This window comes from Homarus americanus, unplaced genomic scaffold, assembly GCF_018991925.1.
Source record: "Homarus americanus isolate GMGI-L3 unplaced genomic scaffold, GMGI_Hamer_2.0 scaffold4060, whole genome shotgun sequence".
Taxonomy (NCBI): Eukaryota; Metazoa; Arthropoda; class Malacostraca; order Decapoda; family Nephropidae; genus Homarus; species Homarus americanus.
In genome coordinates, this window is record NW_024746161.1 from 6232684 (window position 1) to 6251892 (window position 19209).

The 19209-nt window shown below is 41.3% G+C and overlaps 1 protein-coding gene across 1 annotated transcript; it reads right to left on the minus strand.

Annotated features, from left to right (window-relative positions):
* Positions 1–2284: 2284 nt before the first annotated feature.
* LOC121879120 (vitellogenin-like) lies at positions 2285–17054 on the minus strand. Its single transcript, XM_042385693.1, has 15 exons — positions 17000–17054; positions 13817–14059; positions 13519–13709; positions 11827–12915; positions 11564–11711; positions 9701–11449; positions 9272–9529; positions 8948–9111; positions 8211–8812; positions 7460–7841; positions 6616–7200; positions 5973–6500; positions 5033–5408; positions 3595–3872; positions 2285–3368 (listed from the first exon to the last, which is right to left on the minus strand). The coding sequence occupies exons 1-15, from the start codon at positions 17052–17054 to the stop codon at positions 2364–2366; spliced, it is 7653 nt and encodes a 2550-aa protein (XP_042241627.1). The 3' UTR covers positions 2285–2363.
* Between the last annotated feature and the right edge of the window lie 2155 nt (positions 17055–19209).

A 19209-nucleotide genomic window follows, 5' to 3' on the forward strand; every position in this document is an offset into this window, starting at 1 on the left:
TCTGGACGTGGTGGTACTAAGGGATTTATTGGTGCTATGCATGTGGTGTATTTACTGTAATGGTGTATTCTGGCCCAGTGTCGTTGTACACGGTTATGGGTATGTTGTTGGGTTTCAGACCTTTATAATATTTTATGAATATGTTTTCTGATGGAATGCCTAGGTTGGGAACCAGTCAGAGGTTGTGTTTTAAAAGGAGGAGAGCGGGACTTAGCTCAGGGAGGAGCGACCCTCGACCTCAGCATTTCCTAAGCCGGTGAGGCCATATCATCCATTGTGTTGGGATGCACGGTGTGTAATGGGACGTGCCCGGGTCTTGGTTAATTATAGGGTCGTGTGAACTCACAGTGGGACCAGTGCAACTATTTTTCTGTGCAGATAATATTTGTGTCTTGTGCTGTAAGGGTGTTCCTGAGGATTAATACTAGTGTCATACCATTACCTGTGCGTCTTCTTAACCCCAATCTCAGGATCACCAGTACAGGTCACGGTAAATACCAAAAATAAATATCTAAATATTGTTTCTGCTGATTCGTTATTCTGAGGGGCCCGTCCACTGCGTTACCATCCATAAACCACCCCAATAAGAATTCCGATCGGTTATATATATATATATATATATATATATATATATATATATATATATATATATATATATATATATATATATATATATATATATATATATATATATATATATATACGCTGAGGATAAATACAGTATAACCTTTATTGAATTGCCAGTCAGCAGATTTTTTTAAGTTTGAATTTATATTGGAACCTTATGAGCGCGTCAACAACGTAAACAGAGGAAACTAGAGCCTACCTTTTGAAGAAAAATTTAAAGTGATGTTGGTATGATCCACAGGTTTCGTGATCTGCTTATTTTGACAATTATTTTGCATCAAATACACGAGGAATATTGATCTACTATAGTTCATGAACTTAGAACTGTGTTGAGGATCACTGTCAATAGCTTTTCTGGAGAGGCAAACAATGGCGAAGTGTCAGGTCTACATACTTGTAAAATCTTATGAGACACAGAAGCAATTCATCCTGAACTACTATGTGGCGTACTTAGTAAGGATTCAATTGGTGGTCATAAGTATGATCAAGTGTGTGTGTGTCTTGAATTATTCTATTGGAAAGAGAAACAAAGAAAAATGACGACAATAATCACAGTTTTTACAATAGAGTGGCCTGGAAACTATGTTCATACACCGGAAGGATCTACCCCTGACTGAACCAATGAACCCACTCATAAGATTTACCACAACAATCACTAAACTGAGCGACACCTTCTTGCTGAAATCAAATCTGTCTGCCAGTAAAAACCAATTACAACACTGTCGATTGAAGTATTGTAGCGCCAGTGTTGTAATGAGCATAACATGAAGTACTAATGTTGTTCTTTTTCTGTCTATTTTTTTTTTATCAAGAAAACTTTACTGTACTAAAAGACACATTAGAGGCCTAGGCAAGGTTGCACATTACTGATGAGTTATTGAATCTTTAGTAACAACTCATGTTTCACCACTACATATTTTTCTGGACATATACGCGTCAACAAATATTTAAGTCACATTTCTAAATACACCTTCAATAACTATTCTTTTTTCTTCAGAATATATTATCTGATATGTTAAAAACTGTTATATAGAAACATGATCGTTTCCTCGAAAATTGGTGAGTTTCTGGAATATTTAATTTATTTTCCAATGCAATAAGTAGATTCAAAGGACATCTAACCGCGTTTAGAGGAGAGCACGTGGATTAAATAAGTTCAGAGTCCCAGAGAGAAAAAAAAACATACCTAGTCCAGATGGTCGAACTTCAGCAATAATAGAGATAATAGAGTGAAAGGTGATGAGAGAGACAGAGAACAAGTGTTAGGATGGACTGAGGGAGAGTGTGTGTATAGATGTAGGACCCGGATAACAGGAGGAGTAAACCCTCTACTCGTGCCGCTTGCTTAAGAATGTCAGTGGGAGAGGGTATAGCTGGAACACACACATATAATAATATACAATAAGAGTTTACTATTACTTGTGTGTGTTATCGAACCTGAGAGTAGTAATGGAGGTACTATATGTCTCTATCTCTGTATTAGGCACGTAAGAAACGGTGATCCACCGCCATTTTACTGTTTTTATGTTTATTTCTGACGCATGTAAACAAAATCTGAATATAAAAGAAATTAAATTTGATATGGGTAAGTTAACATTAATTAACTTGCATATATTTTATTGGAGCAGATTACATTTTTTTTAATAATTCTCCTTGTGTTACAATTAGTTAAACTTAAAATAGTTTACAGGCAATTCATCATCAAAAGAAGTCCATTGGATAACAAGTGTTGTCACCTAACAAGGAATGGGGAACATATCCTTCACCCCCTTCCTGGAGCAGATGGTACGGTAGGCTTGTGCGACGTCGCAGGGCTGGTGGGCCATGTGGCACATTTTGATGAAGGGCTCCGGATGAACCAGTGGGTAGCACCTGGACCGAATCTCCAAAAGTGCATGACACTGAACGACCCGTTCTGTCGAGATGGTAGCAGGATTGACGGGAGAGATGAGGGGTGTTGGGCAGTGTTGGTTCTCTTGCCATGATGACACCAACTCCTGCAGGGTGGAGGCCTTCCTGCCCGAGGACATCATCCAGTCATTTCCCACTTCGCCATCGTAAGTACCCAGGAGACCCGCCAGGCGGCCGAAGGTCCAGCCAGACACGTTCACTGATACCACACGTTCTTCACGGAACACTCGGACTGTTATGAAGGGTGACGTCACATTGACTTCACGGGGCGTCTTCTGAATGGTGACATCACCCTGAGTTTGTTGTGAGCTGCTCATCTCTTGTCCGCCGACGTCAACACGGAAGTCCGGCTTAATGGTGACGGTAGTTGTGCGAGTAGATAAGGTGATCTGTGGTGGGGCTGAGGGTTGTGGATGGGCCATGGTAAGCTTGTTGGAGGCGTAGGCAGCCAGCACCACCTTACACGGTGAACGAGGTACACGGAGCACAGCGCCATCAAAGGTGAGGATCTCTGTGTCACCAACAACCATGGCTGTGCGGTTATAAGGGGGCAGCAAGTCTGTCAGTTGACGGGGCATCAGCGAGTAGTATGCCCAGATTACGTCTTGCACTGGAGTTGTGATATATGTGTTGTATGACCACACAATATTTTTAAACATGATAATCGGATTTGGTGTTGCCTCTTGCAAGACTTGGCTTAGGGAATACAGAGGTGAGTGCAGCGGAATTTCTAATTTAAAGTGACCCCTTTCAGTCTTTATCGACACGAAGTTAGCTTCCTGAAGAAGGAAATTGATGAACTGTTCAACTCCAAGAGTTATAAAGCGGTCCTGAGAAACAGAAAAAACAGTAATGTAGTAGTCCAGCAGTAAAGGCAGAAAAAGTGACTTTGTACAAATACACCTATATCAAATATATTATCATCTTAAGCCAATCATAATAAATATTATTTTGCACAAGTCCATAAATTTTATGTATTTTTCATTCCTGTGAAAAAAAATGGAAAACAGGTGAATACATAATCAATATAATAACGTTACTGTAATAAATACTGACGGAGCCGTAGTTGGTGATGAACCAGTAGACGGCCCTCTGCACGGCGGGCATCTGGAAGATTTTCTCCCGTATGTTGAATAAGTCTTGCCTGAATGTTCGTCCCACCTTGGCCACCACCTGTTTGGTGGCCTCATACTCCTCCTGGTAGTGTTCAATAACGGTGTCCACGTCCGTCTTCACCAACCTGAAGATCTCCGTTTGTTCTAGTTGTTCTATCAGACGACGCATTGGCTCTGGCAGTTCACCGATCTCCACCCAGCGTAGAGTTTGTACCACAACTGTGGAGTCAATGTTGCTAGATTGTACTGATTATGGAAATATCCCTGACAACACACAATTTACCACACAATATATTTCGCTTTTAAATGGAGTAAAATGGAAGTTTTCCAATAGCGAGGATATTAGACGTAAACAGAGACGATCAGTAAATCACACAGGAAATATTGACATAAAAAGTTGATGATGAAGACTCTACTGTGTGTTACTTCTTAATGATATTTTCACTACACGGCTGCGAATACCACATTATATATAAGACGAGAGGAAAGCTTTCAGATTTTTCACCGTTGTCGAAAGTTATCGTATTGACTTTATAAAAACTATCTAAGATTAAGGTGCTTCTCCGATGATGGACACTTGAAAGTACTATAATACAAAGAAGGCTGGAATATACACTACAAGCACCTCTAAATTTATTGGTCAATGAAACGGATTGCGTTCTGTGAATGATCAAATAAAGGAGTATATGGTGGATACCTGCACTAAGGGATCATACCTGCAAATTTCTTTTTCACCAAATGGCTCTTAGCCAATTATTGCGCTGATTGTTATTATTACTATTATCATTATTACTGTATTTATTATCTTGGTCTGTTATTCTTGATCTCTTGGGGAAAAAAGTGATAGTACACTTTCTTAAATGATTTTATGATTATTGATAAACACCTAGTGAGATGAAATACTGTATAACATTGCTTCGCTTCACTACTAAATATCGGAAAATAGAGTTAAGAGCGGCATCTTTGCAACAACAACAAAAAACGCAAAATAATTCAGTTAATGTGAAGATAACTTTTTTTTTTACAATACATGATTTTGTTTGCCTTAGCCGTTTTAGAATGTTCAATTGAAGACGGGAAATTGTAATAAGAAGCGGTTAACAACCTTAATTAATGAATAGATGTGTAAAGAAAAATTAAATTTGTGACCTGATAATTATTCAAACATACAACACTCGAACCAAATCGTCTTCTCTTTTTTTTTTTTTTACAAGTTAGTTCCTGGTTTTTATATAGTTTCTGTTTTGTTTTTTTATCGGAGGAACGTAGTAAAATTCTCGTGCAGGCCGGGAAGCATAAGATAGAAAATGAAAAAGATTGTGAATTATATAAAATCATACAAAACAGTCATGAGGTACTTTAACGCTTTCTCATCTTACCGTCCATGAGTGTTTCAGTAAATCCACGGAATTCTTCCAGCCAAGCAGCAATCTCCTGGCTCAGGCTGCTTTCGATTTCTCTTTGTACTCTAGCAAGGCCTGTCCATGCAGTGAAGTAAATATCCCTTACGTAGGAGGCTGTAGGACCCCAGAGGACTTTACAGAGAGCCTTACACCGAGGCATAACTTCACCATAAATCACACCATCATATATTTGTTGAAGGTCAAGTTTGGCTTCGTTCATCAACTTGAGGATCTCGGGGTTAGGGAAGTGACTACCTTGTTGCTGAGCTTGTTGTTGCAGGTACTGATATATACTGTTAACCCACCAGTCGAGAGACTGCATCACTCGTTGATACTTTTCATTGACATCATTCTGTAAATAAAATAATATAATATATATATATATAATTTGAAGATTAAGATTATAGAAAAAATCCCTGAAAAGTAGGTTGACGAGATTTCATTTACTAGATTTGATTTTATTTTAGATTCATACGTACACATACAGAATGATGATAAATTTGATAATACACATAGAGGATAATGATAACGCGCGCGCGGACACACACACACACAAAAGAAGATAATTTGGAAATCTAACCAAAATCACTGAAATGCAAAGATATACTAACTAGAATAATACCAATGTTACTACTCAGCTCTTGACAATCTGAAGAAGCAGTAAATGAAGGACATATGTATACTATTGTTGTTATTTTCTTTTCATTTGTCATTATTCATTATTGGATAAATGGATTTTTAAACGCAGCCTATAAATCATACGTGCTAGATTAAGTTATTTTTTTCATTTATTTGAAGTAAAATATTTTTGATCATATAATAAATATTCGTGAAATTTTTTTATAGTTTCAACTATTTCATGAATGGTGTTCATAAGCCGTAACTCAAACTATGTGTAAGTTTGTTCCTTACTCACCTTGACGACGGTAACTTGTTCTTTCTTGTAAACTAAATCAAGATTGACCAAGACGGGTGAAGTAAGCTTTAAGCGCGTCATGGCAATGGCGCGTCTCTCTTTTTGATCCTTGTCACCCACAGATAAACTGGCCTCAATATTATTGGGTGTTTGGAAGCCGAACTTTGTAATGTACTCTTCTTGGCTGCCTCGCTTGGTGGTTATCAGCTCAATGAAGGCTGGTCTACACAGTCTTGAGTAAATGTCATAAGTACCGAGGACAGAAGTGAGAGCCACGGCCTTGATCTTGACGCCGGTACACTCAGGAACTTGCTCTAGCTCCATCACTCCAGCTATGTCCACCACGGGGCCTTCCTCGGTCACCACGCGGAAAGCTGCTGTTGCATCCTTATCAGTGACTCGGTCGTACTTGGCCGACATTTGGAAGGATACTGGTAAAGAGGGAGCCTTCTGGAACATGAGGTCAAAGCCAACCGTATGGGGAGCATAGGCCGTCACTATGATGAACTTGGGGCTCACCTTCAGGCTCTGTAAGAGGTAGGTCATGGCATTCTTATAGTGGTATATACAGGAATATAAGAAAAAGCTGTTATAGTTATAAACATAGAGAAGTTTATAAACAGAGATAAGCTTACAAACTTACCTTAGAAGTTAATGAAGTTTCCACCCTAACGGTGTTGTTGGCGACCAAGGTTGACTGTAGAGTGCCTGTTATTTTGTCAGCTGTGTCAGGGAAGATGTCCAGCTCAATGGTGCCTCTCATGTTCTCTCCAGTGACCGAGTACTGAACCTCTACTCGTATGTCCCTGGTCAGACTTGGATGGTTAATATGTCCTTCATACTTGGACTCTTGATCCCAGAGGCTGTGGGTGGACTTAAAGGTAATCATGTATGTACCCTCTGAGGAAGAATGTTCATCCTCACGCTCTGTGGTGCGGGTTGTTGACTTCGTGGTCTCGGGACGTTCTATCAAGAGGTTCTCATAAACCTGTCCTTGTCTTCCTACCATCTTCACAATAGCTCCCAGGAAGTTATGGATTGCTGTGGCGTCAAATGCAGATTTAAAGACCTTGACACCTCCAGCAGGATAAGTGTCCATTTCCCAACTAAACATGGTGGCTGGAGTGTCCACGCCCGCCTTCCATATGACGTTGTATGAAGTGTCTTTAGTAGATGACAAGAACTCTACCTGTAGAGGCCTCCTCATACTCGGAGTCGATGTAACACTCTGGAGAAAATATTTTAATGTATTTTCAACAATCGAAACACGTAAATTTAAATAAATCATCAAATAGGTGTTCTTTGATACGGACTTTGATGTGAATACTGCCTCAGCTAATAATACTTCTATTATTCGAGTAAGAAGATAAATATTTTCACTAACACTAGCATATTTATGATCTTAAATAGATTTTTATGAGTTCATAATTATTAAGTCTCAGAATTCTGAATTAACAATACAGACAATACCACCTCAGCTTATTCACCTTGAACTCCATGACTCGGTCATGAGACGTAAGCTGATGCTTAGTTTTTGTGCTTACAGTTGTTTCATGACCTTCAGGTAATGTGAACTTCAGGTTATAGTCGAGCTCATAGCTGCTTGGAGTACCCAGATCTTTCAGTTCTAAGTCATTTGAAAATATGTAGTTCTTGTTATCAAAACTCTTATAAACAGCAAGAATGTTTGATATGAGAGTTCTTTGCTGTAGTGAAACTTGGTTCTTCACCTCAACTCTAAGAGTCTTCTCGGAGGGATTCTGCACCTGTAGGTTAAAGCTGTTAACACCACTGAAATGTTTGAGAAGGTTGGTACCTGTGAGGTCTAACTGGTAGCGGTATGTGCCCGGCGTCAACACCACAACTCCTCTGAAAGAAACAGATCAGAGGAACTTATAAATATTTGTATAAATTTCCACGTGAAATATCTTGTGACAACATATCTATGCAGCTTTTTTAGGATTTTTATCCTTATGGTATCAAAGCAGCTTTTACACATTTGAGAAAATACTACACCAGTAAATTATCGCACACCCCAACATTACTTACTACTACTACTTTGCTGTCACTCGAAAAAAAGTATGACGATCATCCAGCTATGATACAATGATATGAGTTGATTAAGGATGCTTTCTTCGTTGGTGAGCTCTGAGGTGACTCGAGAGGCCGATTTATACAGTTTTTACAACATTACGATCTTGTATATTTTAATTAAAACTGATAGTGTTATTCACTTACTGGAGGGTGCACTGTCCTGGGTTTGATGAGCTTCTGATAGCTCGACTTTCTACTCTTATCTTCTTCCCTGTGTCACGATCTGCATCCCAAGCAAAGTCAACTTCTACCTTCTCTTGTTTAACATCAATGTTAACAGCACCCTTCAGTTTACGAGGGGAGGAACTATTTGGGAGCAACAAGTTCTCAAAGTTAATCTGGACGATTCCCTCGTTGATAGTAGCGTCCAGTTCATAGTTTATCAACGAGGGTAGTAGGAACTTGAAGATAGTGACAGTTTTTGGGGGGACTTCTACTTTCACATCCCATTCTGCAGTGAAAATGGGTCCATGTTCGTTCTTCAGGTCAAAGGAGATAATTTGTTGCTGAGGAGTAAATTTAATAACAGAAGAAAATCTGTAAGGACGATTTTTTATTGTATTAAAATTTATATCAGTTTGTAAGTGGGTCATTGGGGAGAAAAACATGGCTGTGATTGGTCCATGAGCCTGGAAAATGACGCGGTCTCCGTGCTTGAGGGCAGCTTTAACATTGTAACGACCCTGCTCCTGCTTCACCGCCTGGCTCTCATATTTGATGAGTTTCATGTACTCTGGCACCGCCACCTACAAGAGAAAATTACTTTTACGGGACCCTCTCTGTGTGATATTTACATTTGTAAATTACAATATAGATATATAAACAGAAAGGAAAAATCTCTTCAATCTTTGAAAAATTATGTTATGTATGCAAAAGCTCACCAAAATATGGACTTTCCGTGATTGTTCGGAAGACTCATACAAGGCCTTCAGGTCTATAATCTTCTTGTTCTCCCCGGAGCGAAGTGCTTCAAATAACACACCCTTCCTGACAGCACCGAAATACATGGTATGTGATGTTTTATATTCTGTTCTCCCCATTTTAACTGAAAATGGATGCGACAGAATATGAATGAATTGTTATTTTAAGAGAGAGAGAGAGAGAGAGAGAGAGAGAGAGAGAGAGAGAGAGAGAGAGAGAGAGAGAGTGAAGCTTAGTTAGAATAATTCTATTACTGCATTATCAAAGCAAAAAATAAATCTTACCTGTAGCAGCTGTCTTTACTACCAAGTTATGGCCTAGTCTTCCCTCCATAGACTGGGTGGCGTTAACAGAAATTAGATCTTGGTTCATATACATAATCTTGAAGGCAGATGTGTGTTCAGCTGTCTCGCCTGAGTCTCTCGTCTGATGGATAAAGGAGGTAACTTGCCAGCCTCTCATGCCACTCTGGAACACAAACTTGCGTAGTTTCGTTGGTAGAGGCAGCCGGGAGTACTGGGTGTACCTCAGATCTACCCCAACTGCACAAACACAATGAAATATTAATTTAAATTATTTAAACTATAACAAATTAAAATTTTCCGACTCAAAAATTATGTATTATGATATTTTCTGAATCGGGATAGCACACTTCAGATTTTGTTTCATAAAGAATATTTCAAAATTATTAAGTGGTAAAGAGAAGAACTTACTTTCGAAATTAAAGTCAAGGTAGCGGCTCAGTTCATTCTTTGTTTGGGATAGAATATCCAAAGAAACTTCAGGACCATTAAGCTTCTTTACAAATTTGCTCTCCATGATTTGTGATTCAAGAGGGAAATTCCTGTTTCGACTGCTGTACATGCTGAATTCGTACTCCTCCTCAGACGATGTTTTTCTTGTCTTGAGATCTAATTTAATTCCTCGAGATATTGTTGTCTTACTGGAATTAAAGTTAACAAAAGCCTCGACGCCCCTATGGTCTTCTCTGTTGACGATTGTGACCCAGACACCACTAGTAACCGTAGAAGATCGTATTCTAGCAGAGACAATGAAGGATTCCTCTTGCTCAGTGTAGGACAATGTTGCTTCAACTTCTCTTGGTGGGGATGACCCGGGTGTTGCTACTTTCATTGTTACCAGTTTGCTTCCTCTCTTGTTCTGAGTGGCGGCAGACAGAAGATAACCTTTCATAGAAGACTCTGCCTTCTCAATGGAAAGTTTGATAACAGCTGGGGCTCCCAGTGGCAAGGAGTTACTGCGGAAGATATCGGGAACGTCCACATCATAACAGAGCCTGAGACCTAACATTGGTTCGAGACTGTTGATACACGATTGACGTTTCACTCTGGCGTCCCCCATGGATGGTGGAATGATCTTGGTGTCTGGGCTGCCCCTCACGCTCTTCATGAGGTAAGTCTCACTCTTCACATTGATAAGTTCCATCTTCTCAGGAAGATCCAGTTCAACCTCCAACTCTTCACTGTTCTTGGCCCTAAGAGTGAGGGAAACACCGTTGCTGCTGGAGATGGTGTTGGTCGTCTTGATTCCTGTTCTAGCGATATAGCTGTCGTAGCCGACGAAGCCATCTACTTGGACAGAGAGACTAGGAATGATCTTAAAGAGGGTCTCCCCATTCCTCCAGTTAGAGAGGATGTCAGCGAGGTTAAGGTTTCCTTGCATCTTCAGTCCAGCAACAGCTGTTCCATTCAGCTGAAGTTTGAGTGGTGTGCCCTGGATGGTGGGGAAGGTGTAGTCAAAGTTTATATGAGCTGCTCGTGCTGAATTGATGTGCAAGTTCTTCATCTGAGGAAGAATGTCATCGAAGTATGAGAAGAAGCTTTCAATCATACCGTCAGCACTGATGGCCTTCAAGTCACCAGCTAGTGAAGCAAAGGTTATCTCCTGACCCATGAGGCGAGCGAATACATCAGCATGAGCTACAGTAGATCTCTCGCCTCCATAAATCTTGCTGAAGAAGTGAGACAGAGTAGAGAAGTTGATGGATCTCTTTTGTCTTAATGAGTTCTCGAAGTGCTCCATGATCTTGCTCCCTTCTTGCTCAACAAATGTAGTTATGTCGGTTAGAATTTGGCTGAAACTAGTTCTCTGCAGGTAACCTTCAGGTCCAAACACCTCCTCGATGACAGGTTCTAGACCCTCAAGTCGGACACCAACCTCGCCTATGTTCATCGAGATTCCCTCTAAGGCGGCAGTGAAGTTGAAGTCAACGGAGCGAGGCACAAAGGACCCAGGGACGTAGATGATGTTGGACTCAACGCCGGCACCAACACCGAGAGACGGGGCGAAGTAGGACATGTCTATGTTGCGGGAATATTTCCTGAAGTCTGTTTCAAAATCTCTTGGAAGGACAATACTGGACAGAAGGTACCGAAGGTTTTCCTTCTTAGGATCATCAGACTGCTGGAGGTTGAGGAGATGACTCAGGATGAATCCACGAACTAGAATTGCAGGGAAGAGGATTATTCTAACTATGCACTATACGCACTTTATCCTTTATCATCTAATGAATAATTTCGGCAAAATCATTTCTGATCATTAATGCATGCATTTACCTTGGGTGTTCCTTTCCACAGAAATCTTTGAAGCAAATTCCTGCAAATCCTTTTGTTCAGCACACCGAAGTGCCACAAGATAAGTTGCAATGCGAACTTCAGTATGATGAGTAGGGTTGAGTGCAAGACTTAGGAGCTGCCCAGTTGTCTGTTGAGAGAAATTTATAAAAATTTAGTTAAAGCTACAATAGCTCTTCCAGCAATCAGCATTTTAAAAATATTTTAATTATTATTCCATCAAACAACCTTTAAGCGCTACTTACATGGCGTTCACATTTCACTTGTCTGAAGGCTTGTGCTGCGGCCACACGGATATTGATCTTGACTCCTTCTGTATCCACACACGTCATCACAGACTTGGCTACCTCCTGGGTCATCACTCCCATGTTACCTAGAGCCTTGAGTGTTGCCAGGGCTGCTTTTTGAGTCCGTTCATCAGCAGAAGGAGAACACTGGCGTTGTAGTTTATTACCCAAAGCTTCAGCAAGACTCTTAACCGGTGCTTCTTCATAACAATGATGATTGTGGCGACAGTAAGTGTTGACCATGGAGGCAGCAGCCAGGGTGGCGCGTGGCAGAGGTTGGGAGGATTCGAACATTGGTTTCAGAGCCATCATGGCATGGATACATGGGCGGGGTTGAAGATAGAAGGCAGCAGTGTAAAGTGCAGCACGACCTACTGTAGCCCGGCCACTCACCAGCTCATCCACCATAACCTTTACAGCACCAGACTCGTGGATGAAGGAAACAGCGTCCAGGAAGAGGCTCTCGAGTTTGCTGTGGTCTTGGCAGTAACGTCCGGCACGAATTTTGTCCAATGTTTGTTTCACAGCTTCCTCGGGTACACGACGCAGGAGCTGCACAGCCTTGGCCACCAGAGCAGCAGCATCACGCTCAACAACATCTTTAGTCTTCTCACAAATCTGAGTCATGGTTTGATCCAACTCGGCTACCATGGACGGGTCCTTGTTGAGCGTATGGTAGCTATACCGGAGACTCTTGCGGACTAGACTATCTTGAGGGATGGCAGGTGGTTGTTGGCTGGATAGTGAGACGTATCGCAGTGTGGACTCCTGTTTGGCTTCAACATACTTATAGGCACCATAGCTGGGACGGACCACTTTCTTATCCTCACAGATGATGGAAGAGTAGATTCCATTGGTAATCTCTTGTTTACATCGACACTTGGACTCTTCCAGTGGGAGAGGACCTTTGAGCCAGGGCATCTGGGTCTCGGCAGGGGTGGGGTAACGTTCCTTGCACAAGAGGTGATTCTTCTCCTTCTTCACAATAACCTTGTCTCCTTCTCTCTCTACCTCGTAGTGCGTTGGGCACTTCCCTACCACGTCCGTCTGTTGAAAGACATATAAAACGTATTAGGATGAAGAGTTTGCATTTTCAGATATATTTAATCATGTAGTAAGTCATATGTTCTAGGGATAATTATCCGATAAAGCCTTAAAACGTAATGGACTTCTTTTCCGCCATGGTCATTAGTCCATCTATAGTAAAATTTATATTCTTTCACTTAAGAAGTTTTCACTGTCTCAACCAAATTTAACATAAAGTAGGTTAGATAATGCTAGGTTGGGCTAAATTAGGGTAGGGAACTATTAGTTTCAATACCTTAGGGTAGTTCATATGCTGTTCGTTTATAGTATCATTTTTATCTCTGCGAATGTGTGTGTGTGTGTGCGTGTGTGTGTGTGTGTGAAATCAATAGTTTATTTTAACCTTTTTATTAATATAAACATTTATATAGAAATCAGATTTAAGACTATACATTATATTACCAAAACACTTATTCAAGTAAAAAACATAAAACTTTCCTACAAAAGTGGATAAAGATTCATTTTCGAATGAGGGAAGACAAAGTAGAAAAAGCAAATGAGTTTATAGAATGGCAATAAATTTGTCTTCATCTATGGTAAATAAGAAATTGATACAATGTTCACCTCAGTGATGTTTTGTCCTGAGTTGATGGTAGAATTAGAAGGAAGTGAGTTCTGGAAGGCTGAGGCGATGCCCTTCTTGATGTTGATGGACCAGACGTCGTCTTCAGGATGAGTACACACGTGCTGAACCCGGCCGTCGGTCAGGGCCACCACCAGCGGGTACTTCTCCAGGAACTTGGCAGTGGGTTGGTCTGGGAAGACCAGTAGTTAGTACATCTAGTGTCAGTATTAGGAAGTAGTAAAAGCAGCTGCTACTGCCGGTATTAGTACCATGTATGATGATAAACATTACACTTACCTGCGGCACCATCCACCTTGGAGTTCTTAATGAAGATGACCATGTCACAGGGGGTGATCCATGATAGTTCAACTTCTTTAGACCAATCCGTCTCTGTGACTCCACCTTCCACGCCCTTCAGGTGGATGTGGGACTTTCCGGAGTAGGTGTAGGTGTAGGTGTGTTCTGGCTGGTAGAAGAGTTTGGGGGAGCCGGCGACGGGACATTCCGTAGAGCATCTGGGTGTGTTTCCTCCCCATGGTGCTGGTGGTGAAGGCCAGAATATAACACACAATGTACTTGTAATAGTACCAGGGAGAAAGTTTGTGAATAAAATTTTGCTGAAGTTTTAAGGAACACCAACGGTGACGGGTAAGGTTTAGGGACGATACATTCAATATTAATTTATATGTTTTTCTGTCTATGATTAAATAATTCACCGGGAGAATGCATTAAATAAACGCTATAACCTGTCATATAACCTTAACACTATGATCCTGGATTTTGACAGATGCTGACCAAATTTTAGAAGTGTCCAGTTTTAATGTGCATATATACACAAATCTCTATTTTTTAGATAATAGTTTCATGTCCTCTAACTCCAGCTTGTTAACAAAATACAAACATAAAGATTATGATAAATTCATTGTGCTTGATGATTTTCTTTAGAAGAATACCATCTGTGACGGCTTCTGTTTCCTTACATTTTAAATAAAACGAAGCAACGTATTTTAATTAATAAAGTGACATTGAGCGCAATAATAGGTGTGTGTGTGTGCAGGAGGACCTCTGCTTACCAGCCGTCTCCATTCTCTCTTGGAAAACATATGGGAAAAGGAGGAAATCCCCCAAGCTCTTAAAGATGCCTCCATTGTCAATATTTATAAGAACAAGGGAGACTGGTCAGACTGTGGCAACTACCGTGGGATCTTGCTGCTCTCCGTAGCTGGCAAGATTATCGCCCGAGTCCTCCTAAACAGACTTCTTCCTGAGGCGGAAAACTTCCTCCAAGAATCATCACGTAGCACCACTGATATGATCTTCGCTGCCCGCCAGATACAGGAAAAGTACTGAGAACAGCATCGTGAACTGCACATGGCCTTCATCGACCTAACCAAGGCATTCGACTCGGTCAACAAGGAACCGTTTTGGCTGCCCACCAAAATTCATCGCCATTGTGAGGCAACTCCACAATGGCATAAAAGGCAGTGTCCTGCACAATGGTACTCAATCTGAGTTCTTTCCCATCCAAACGGGGGTAAAACAAGGATGTATACTAGCACTCACTCTCTTTTCCATTTTCTTGGCTGCCTTACTTACTCGTGCCAGTGCCAAATTAGCCGGCGAGGTGAACATCGAGTACCGGATGAAGGGTCTTTTCAACATAAGGTGACTACAGGCAGAAACAAAGGTGTCGGCAGCTTCCATTACTGAACTTCAGTATACACTGAACGCGACCTACAGGATATCCTGAACACCTACGCAGATGCGTATGCACATTCCGGCCTGCCCCTGGTTCAGACACACCTCCACCATTCATCCATCTTAACTGTACTACCCTCTCTAATGTTACCCACTTTCAGTTTCACGGCTCCTACCTGTCCACCACCACGGACCTCGATGAAGATATTCAACATCAGATTAGATGTGCAGTGGTCCTCCCTGCTATATGGCAACAAGACATGAGTCACATACAGGAAGCACCTCAAGGCACTTGAAAACTTTCACCAACGTAGTCTACGTCCCATCCTCCGAGTTCGCTGGGAAGACAAGAGAACAAATGCCAGTATTCTCGCTGACACCAACTGTAGGAGCATCGAGGCTACCACTATCCATGATCAACTACACTGGACTCGCTATGTTACCTACATGGACGACAGTAGACTGCCAAAGCAGCTACTTTACAGTCACCTAACGAATAGTAAACGTAACGCTGGCGGGCAACTGGAAAGGTAAAAGGCTAGTCTTAAAATGAACCTGAAAAAAAATGCCAAATCGACCCCCACACCTGGGAGACGATTACTCCACACTGTAACGCTTGGAGGCGCACCACACGAGAAAATGCCAATACTTTCGAGTTAGGCCGACTGCACACCGAGGCAGGCAAGCGCCAGCGCCGGAAAGACACTGCCCCCGCATTAGATGTAGCCCTTCACACGTGCAACATCTGCGAACGATCCTGCCGGTCCCGTAACGGCCTCTTTAGTCACCTCAGAACTCACCAACGTAGGTGACAGCCTTAATTACTCATATCATTGTGTCATAGCTGGATGATCGTCATACTCGATTCCGAGTGACAGTAAAGTAGCAGTAGTAGTAGTAGTCAGTTGCAGAAATTGACTATGAGGCAACAGTCACTGAATGCCGCATAGATCTACGGCTCAACTAACTCAACACAGCTAGGATAGCTACTTATGTATTAAGATATTTAATTTTAAGGTAATAAAATGGTGGCGAAGGTATGGCTATTAGGGGAGGATGGAGACTATTTAGAGGTAATAGTAGTAGTAGTAGTAGTGTGTGTGTGTGTGTGTGTGTGTGTAAAGATATGGTATTCATAGACATCATTAGACAGAACACCATTGTCAATCCAAAAGTAAACATTAGATAGAACACAGTATGATGAGAGTGTTGTATGGTTGTCGCATAAAGATGAACAATGCTCACGAATACACTGTACTTGTGTGGTTCTCTGGTAAATATATAACACTAGGCATTGAATGTTGCGGGCAATGTTTCACAAACTTTCTGAAACAGTGAAGAGGAAATGAAGAGGACATGTCCTAAATGAGGTAACGCAGTTGTCTGTAAGGGTTTGGGGAGGTGTGTGGTGTTGGGGAGGTGTGAGGTGTTGGGGAGGTGTGTGGTGTTGGGGAGGTGTGAGGTGTGGGGAGGTGTGTGGTGTGGGGAGGTGTGCGGTGTTGGGGAGGTGTGTGGTGTTGAGAGGTGTGTGGTGTTGGGAGGTGTGTGGTGTTGGGAGGGTGTGTGGTGTTGGGGAGGTGTGTGGTGTTGTGTTGGGGAGGTGTGTGGCGTTGGGGAGGTGTGTGGTGTTGGGGAGGTGTGTGGCGTTGGGGAGGTGTGTGGTGTTGGGGAGGTGTGTGGCGTTGGGGAGGTGTGTGGCGTTGGGGAGTTGTTTGGTGTTGGGGAGGTGTGTGGCGTTGGGGAGTTGTTTGGTGTTGGGGAGGAATAAGGAGTGAGACTCACCTGCACCAGCACCCACCACAAGGGCGAGAACGAGGAGAGCTGTGGAGGTGGTCATGGCGACACAACTGCGACACCACGCCTATGCTCCACCTCCCGCTATCTACAGCTTATATACTCACCACTGACCGCCCCAACGTGAAAGCTGGCATAAAATAGGTTAGCCTTTTTATATACCTAGATAAAATTATCATGTGATAATCTATTATATCAATAAGCTGCCATGTGAGTGTCTCAGTGGTAAATTTGATAAGTATATTGTTTATTCCGATGGTACTAGAAGTCTTACACGAAGCATTACAAAGAAATATGTAGGATAAACGCATAATAAAGATGGCATGTACACGCAAATTAAAACAATGCGCAACGAAATATTTTCGAAATTTGGTGATAGATTCTCAAAAGTTCATTGCTTTCATTTTTGAGTGACTGCTTCACTTAGAGTACGACACAATACTTTCAGCTAAAACGAAAATCCAGCGAAATTCTCCAATGTTTGCAAGTGTTGTCACATCTCTGGTTAGGAAAAAAAAAGCATTATACCAGCTCAAACAACACGTTAGTGTGGGCCCAGATCATGACTGACCATCACTGAACTAGATATTTTACACCACAGCAGTGAATAAAGATAATATTCATCTGAAGAATAACAGTTGTAAGTAACTCAGAACAGGTTACATGACCGTTGCTTACAGCTGTTAGATGACCGTGGTTTACAGTTGTTAGATGACCGTGGTTTACAGTTGTTAGATGACCGTGGTTTACAGTTGTTAGATGACCGTGGTTTACAACCGTAAGATGACCGTGGTTTACAACCGTTAGATGACCGTGGTTTACAGTTGTTAGATGACCGTGGTTTAAAACCGTTAGATATCCGTGGTTTACAGTTGTTAGATGACCGTGGTTTACAGTTGTTAGATGACCGTGGTTTACAGTTGTTAGATGACCGTGGTTTACAACCGTTAGATGACCGTGGTTTACAACCGTTAGATGACCGTGGTTTGAAACCGTTAGATATCCGTGGTTTACAGTTGTTAGATATCCGTGGTTTACAGTTGCTAGATGACCGTGGTTTACAACCGTGCGATGACCGTGGTTTACAACCGTTAGATGACCGTGGTTTGAAACCGTTAGATATCCGTGGTTTACAGTTGTTAGATGACCGTGGTTTACAGTTGTTAGATGACCGTGGTTTACAACCGTTAGATGACCGTGGCTTACAACCGTTAAGTGACCGTGGTTTATGAATGTAAGGTATGTAGTTTTAAAAGGTGGCGACCTGGCGTGTAATGATCAGCATGCTCGCCTCCCAAGCGAGTGAACCCGGGTTCGATCATCGGGCAGGGTGAAACTATGGGCAAGTTTCTTTACGGCATTTGCTAAAATATGAACCATGGCGATAATGTCTCACTTCTGTCTCTTTGTGTCGACCCCCCCCCCCCCCTATTCTGTCAACGGATGCTCAAAACTGATCCTAAGAACAATTTATTTACTGGAATTCAAAAAGCTCGGGGCCAAGAGGCTCTCAGATTTATTTGAGGGCTCCACATACTATGATACATTGAACATTTGCTGTAGGCTAATTAAGGTCGTCCGCTGAGTGCCAAGTAATGTAAATATTGTCATCCACACAACACACAACATTGCTCTCACTGAAAACATTTTTTTCTCCCTAATTTGCTATGATAACTAAGCTAAGTGAAAAACATAATACAATAAAAGGAAATCATGTTTTTGTCCTTTATTCATAAATGTTAATTAACTTAAGAGTTGAAAGTTGAATGCTTCATTCATGGAAATGTTTTGAACTATTTTTGTTGTTTACAGAATGAGACTATTGTGTTGACTTGAAGTTATTACCGGTAATTCTTAATACACTATAATCCTACAAATGTAAGAAAATAAACTTACTACCAGTATTATTTTGTTTACAAAATGAGAATATTATTCTGTTGACTTAAAGAAGTTAAGTTATTAATTTTTGAAACACTGTAATCCTATAATAGCATTTATGTTAAATTTCATTATTACGTTTGGAATTGTGCACTCAAATGTAAGATATGTTACCAGTTTTCTTTTATTTTACAAAAAGAATATTATTGTGTTAAATTCCATTGGTACATCTGCTGCATAAATATCTTAATGCCAATTTTCTGTTTATTACCCCGAATAAGCCTTGGTTTAAAAATACTGTTTTTATGGTTTAAAAATAC

Excerpts from the sequence above, each read along its gene's own strand:
- LOC121879120 (XM_042385693.1), bottom strand. The coding sequence starts at position 17,054 with ATGACCACCTCCACAGCTCTCCTCGTTCTCGCCCTTGTGGTGGGTGCT. Across the intron at positions 13,710-13,816 it reads CAAGGTGGATGGTGCCGCAG|ACCAACCCACTGCCAAGTTC; the intron begins GTAAGTGTAATG and ends TGGTCTTCCCAG. Across the intron at positions 3,369-3,594 it reads TCATCACCAACTACGGCTCC|GACCGCTTTATAACTCTTGG; the intron begins GTCAGTATTTAT and ends TCTGTTTCTCAG.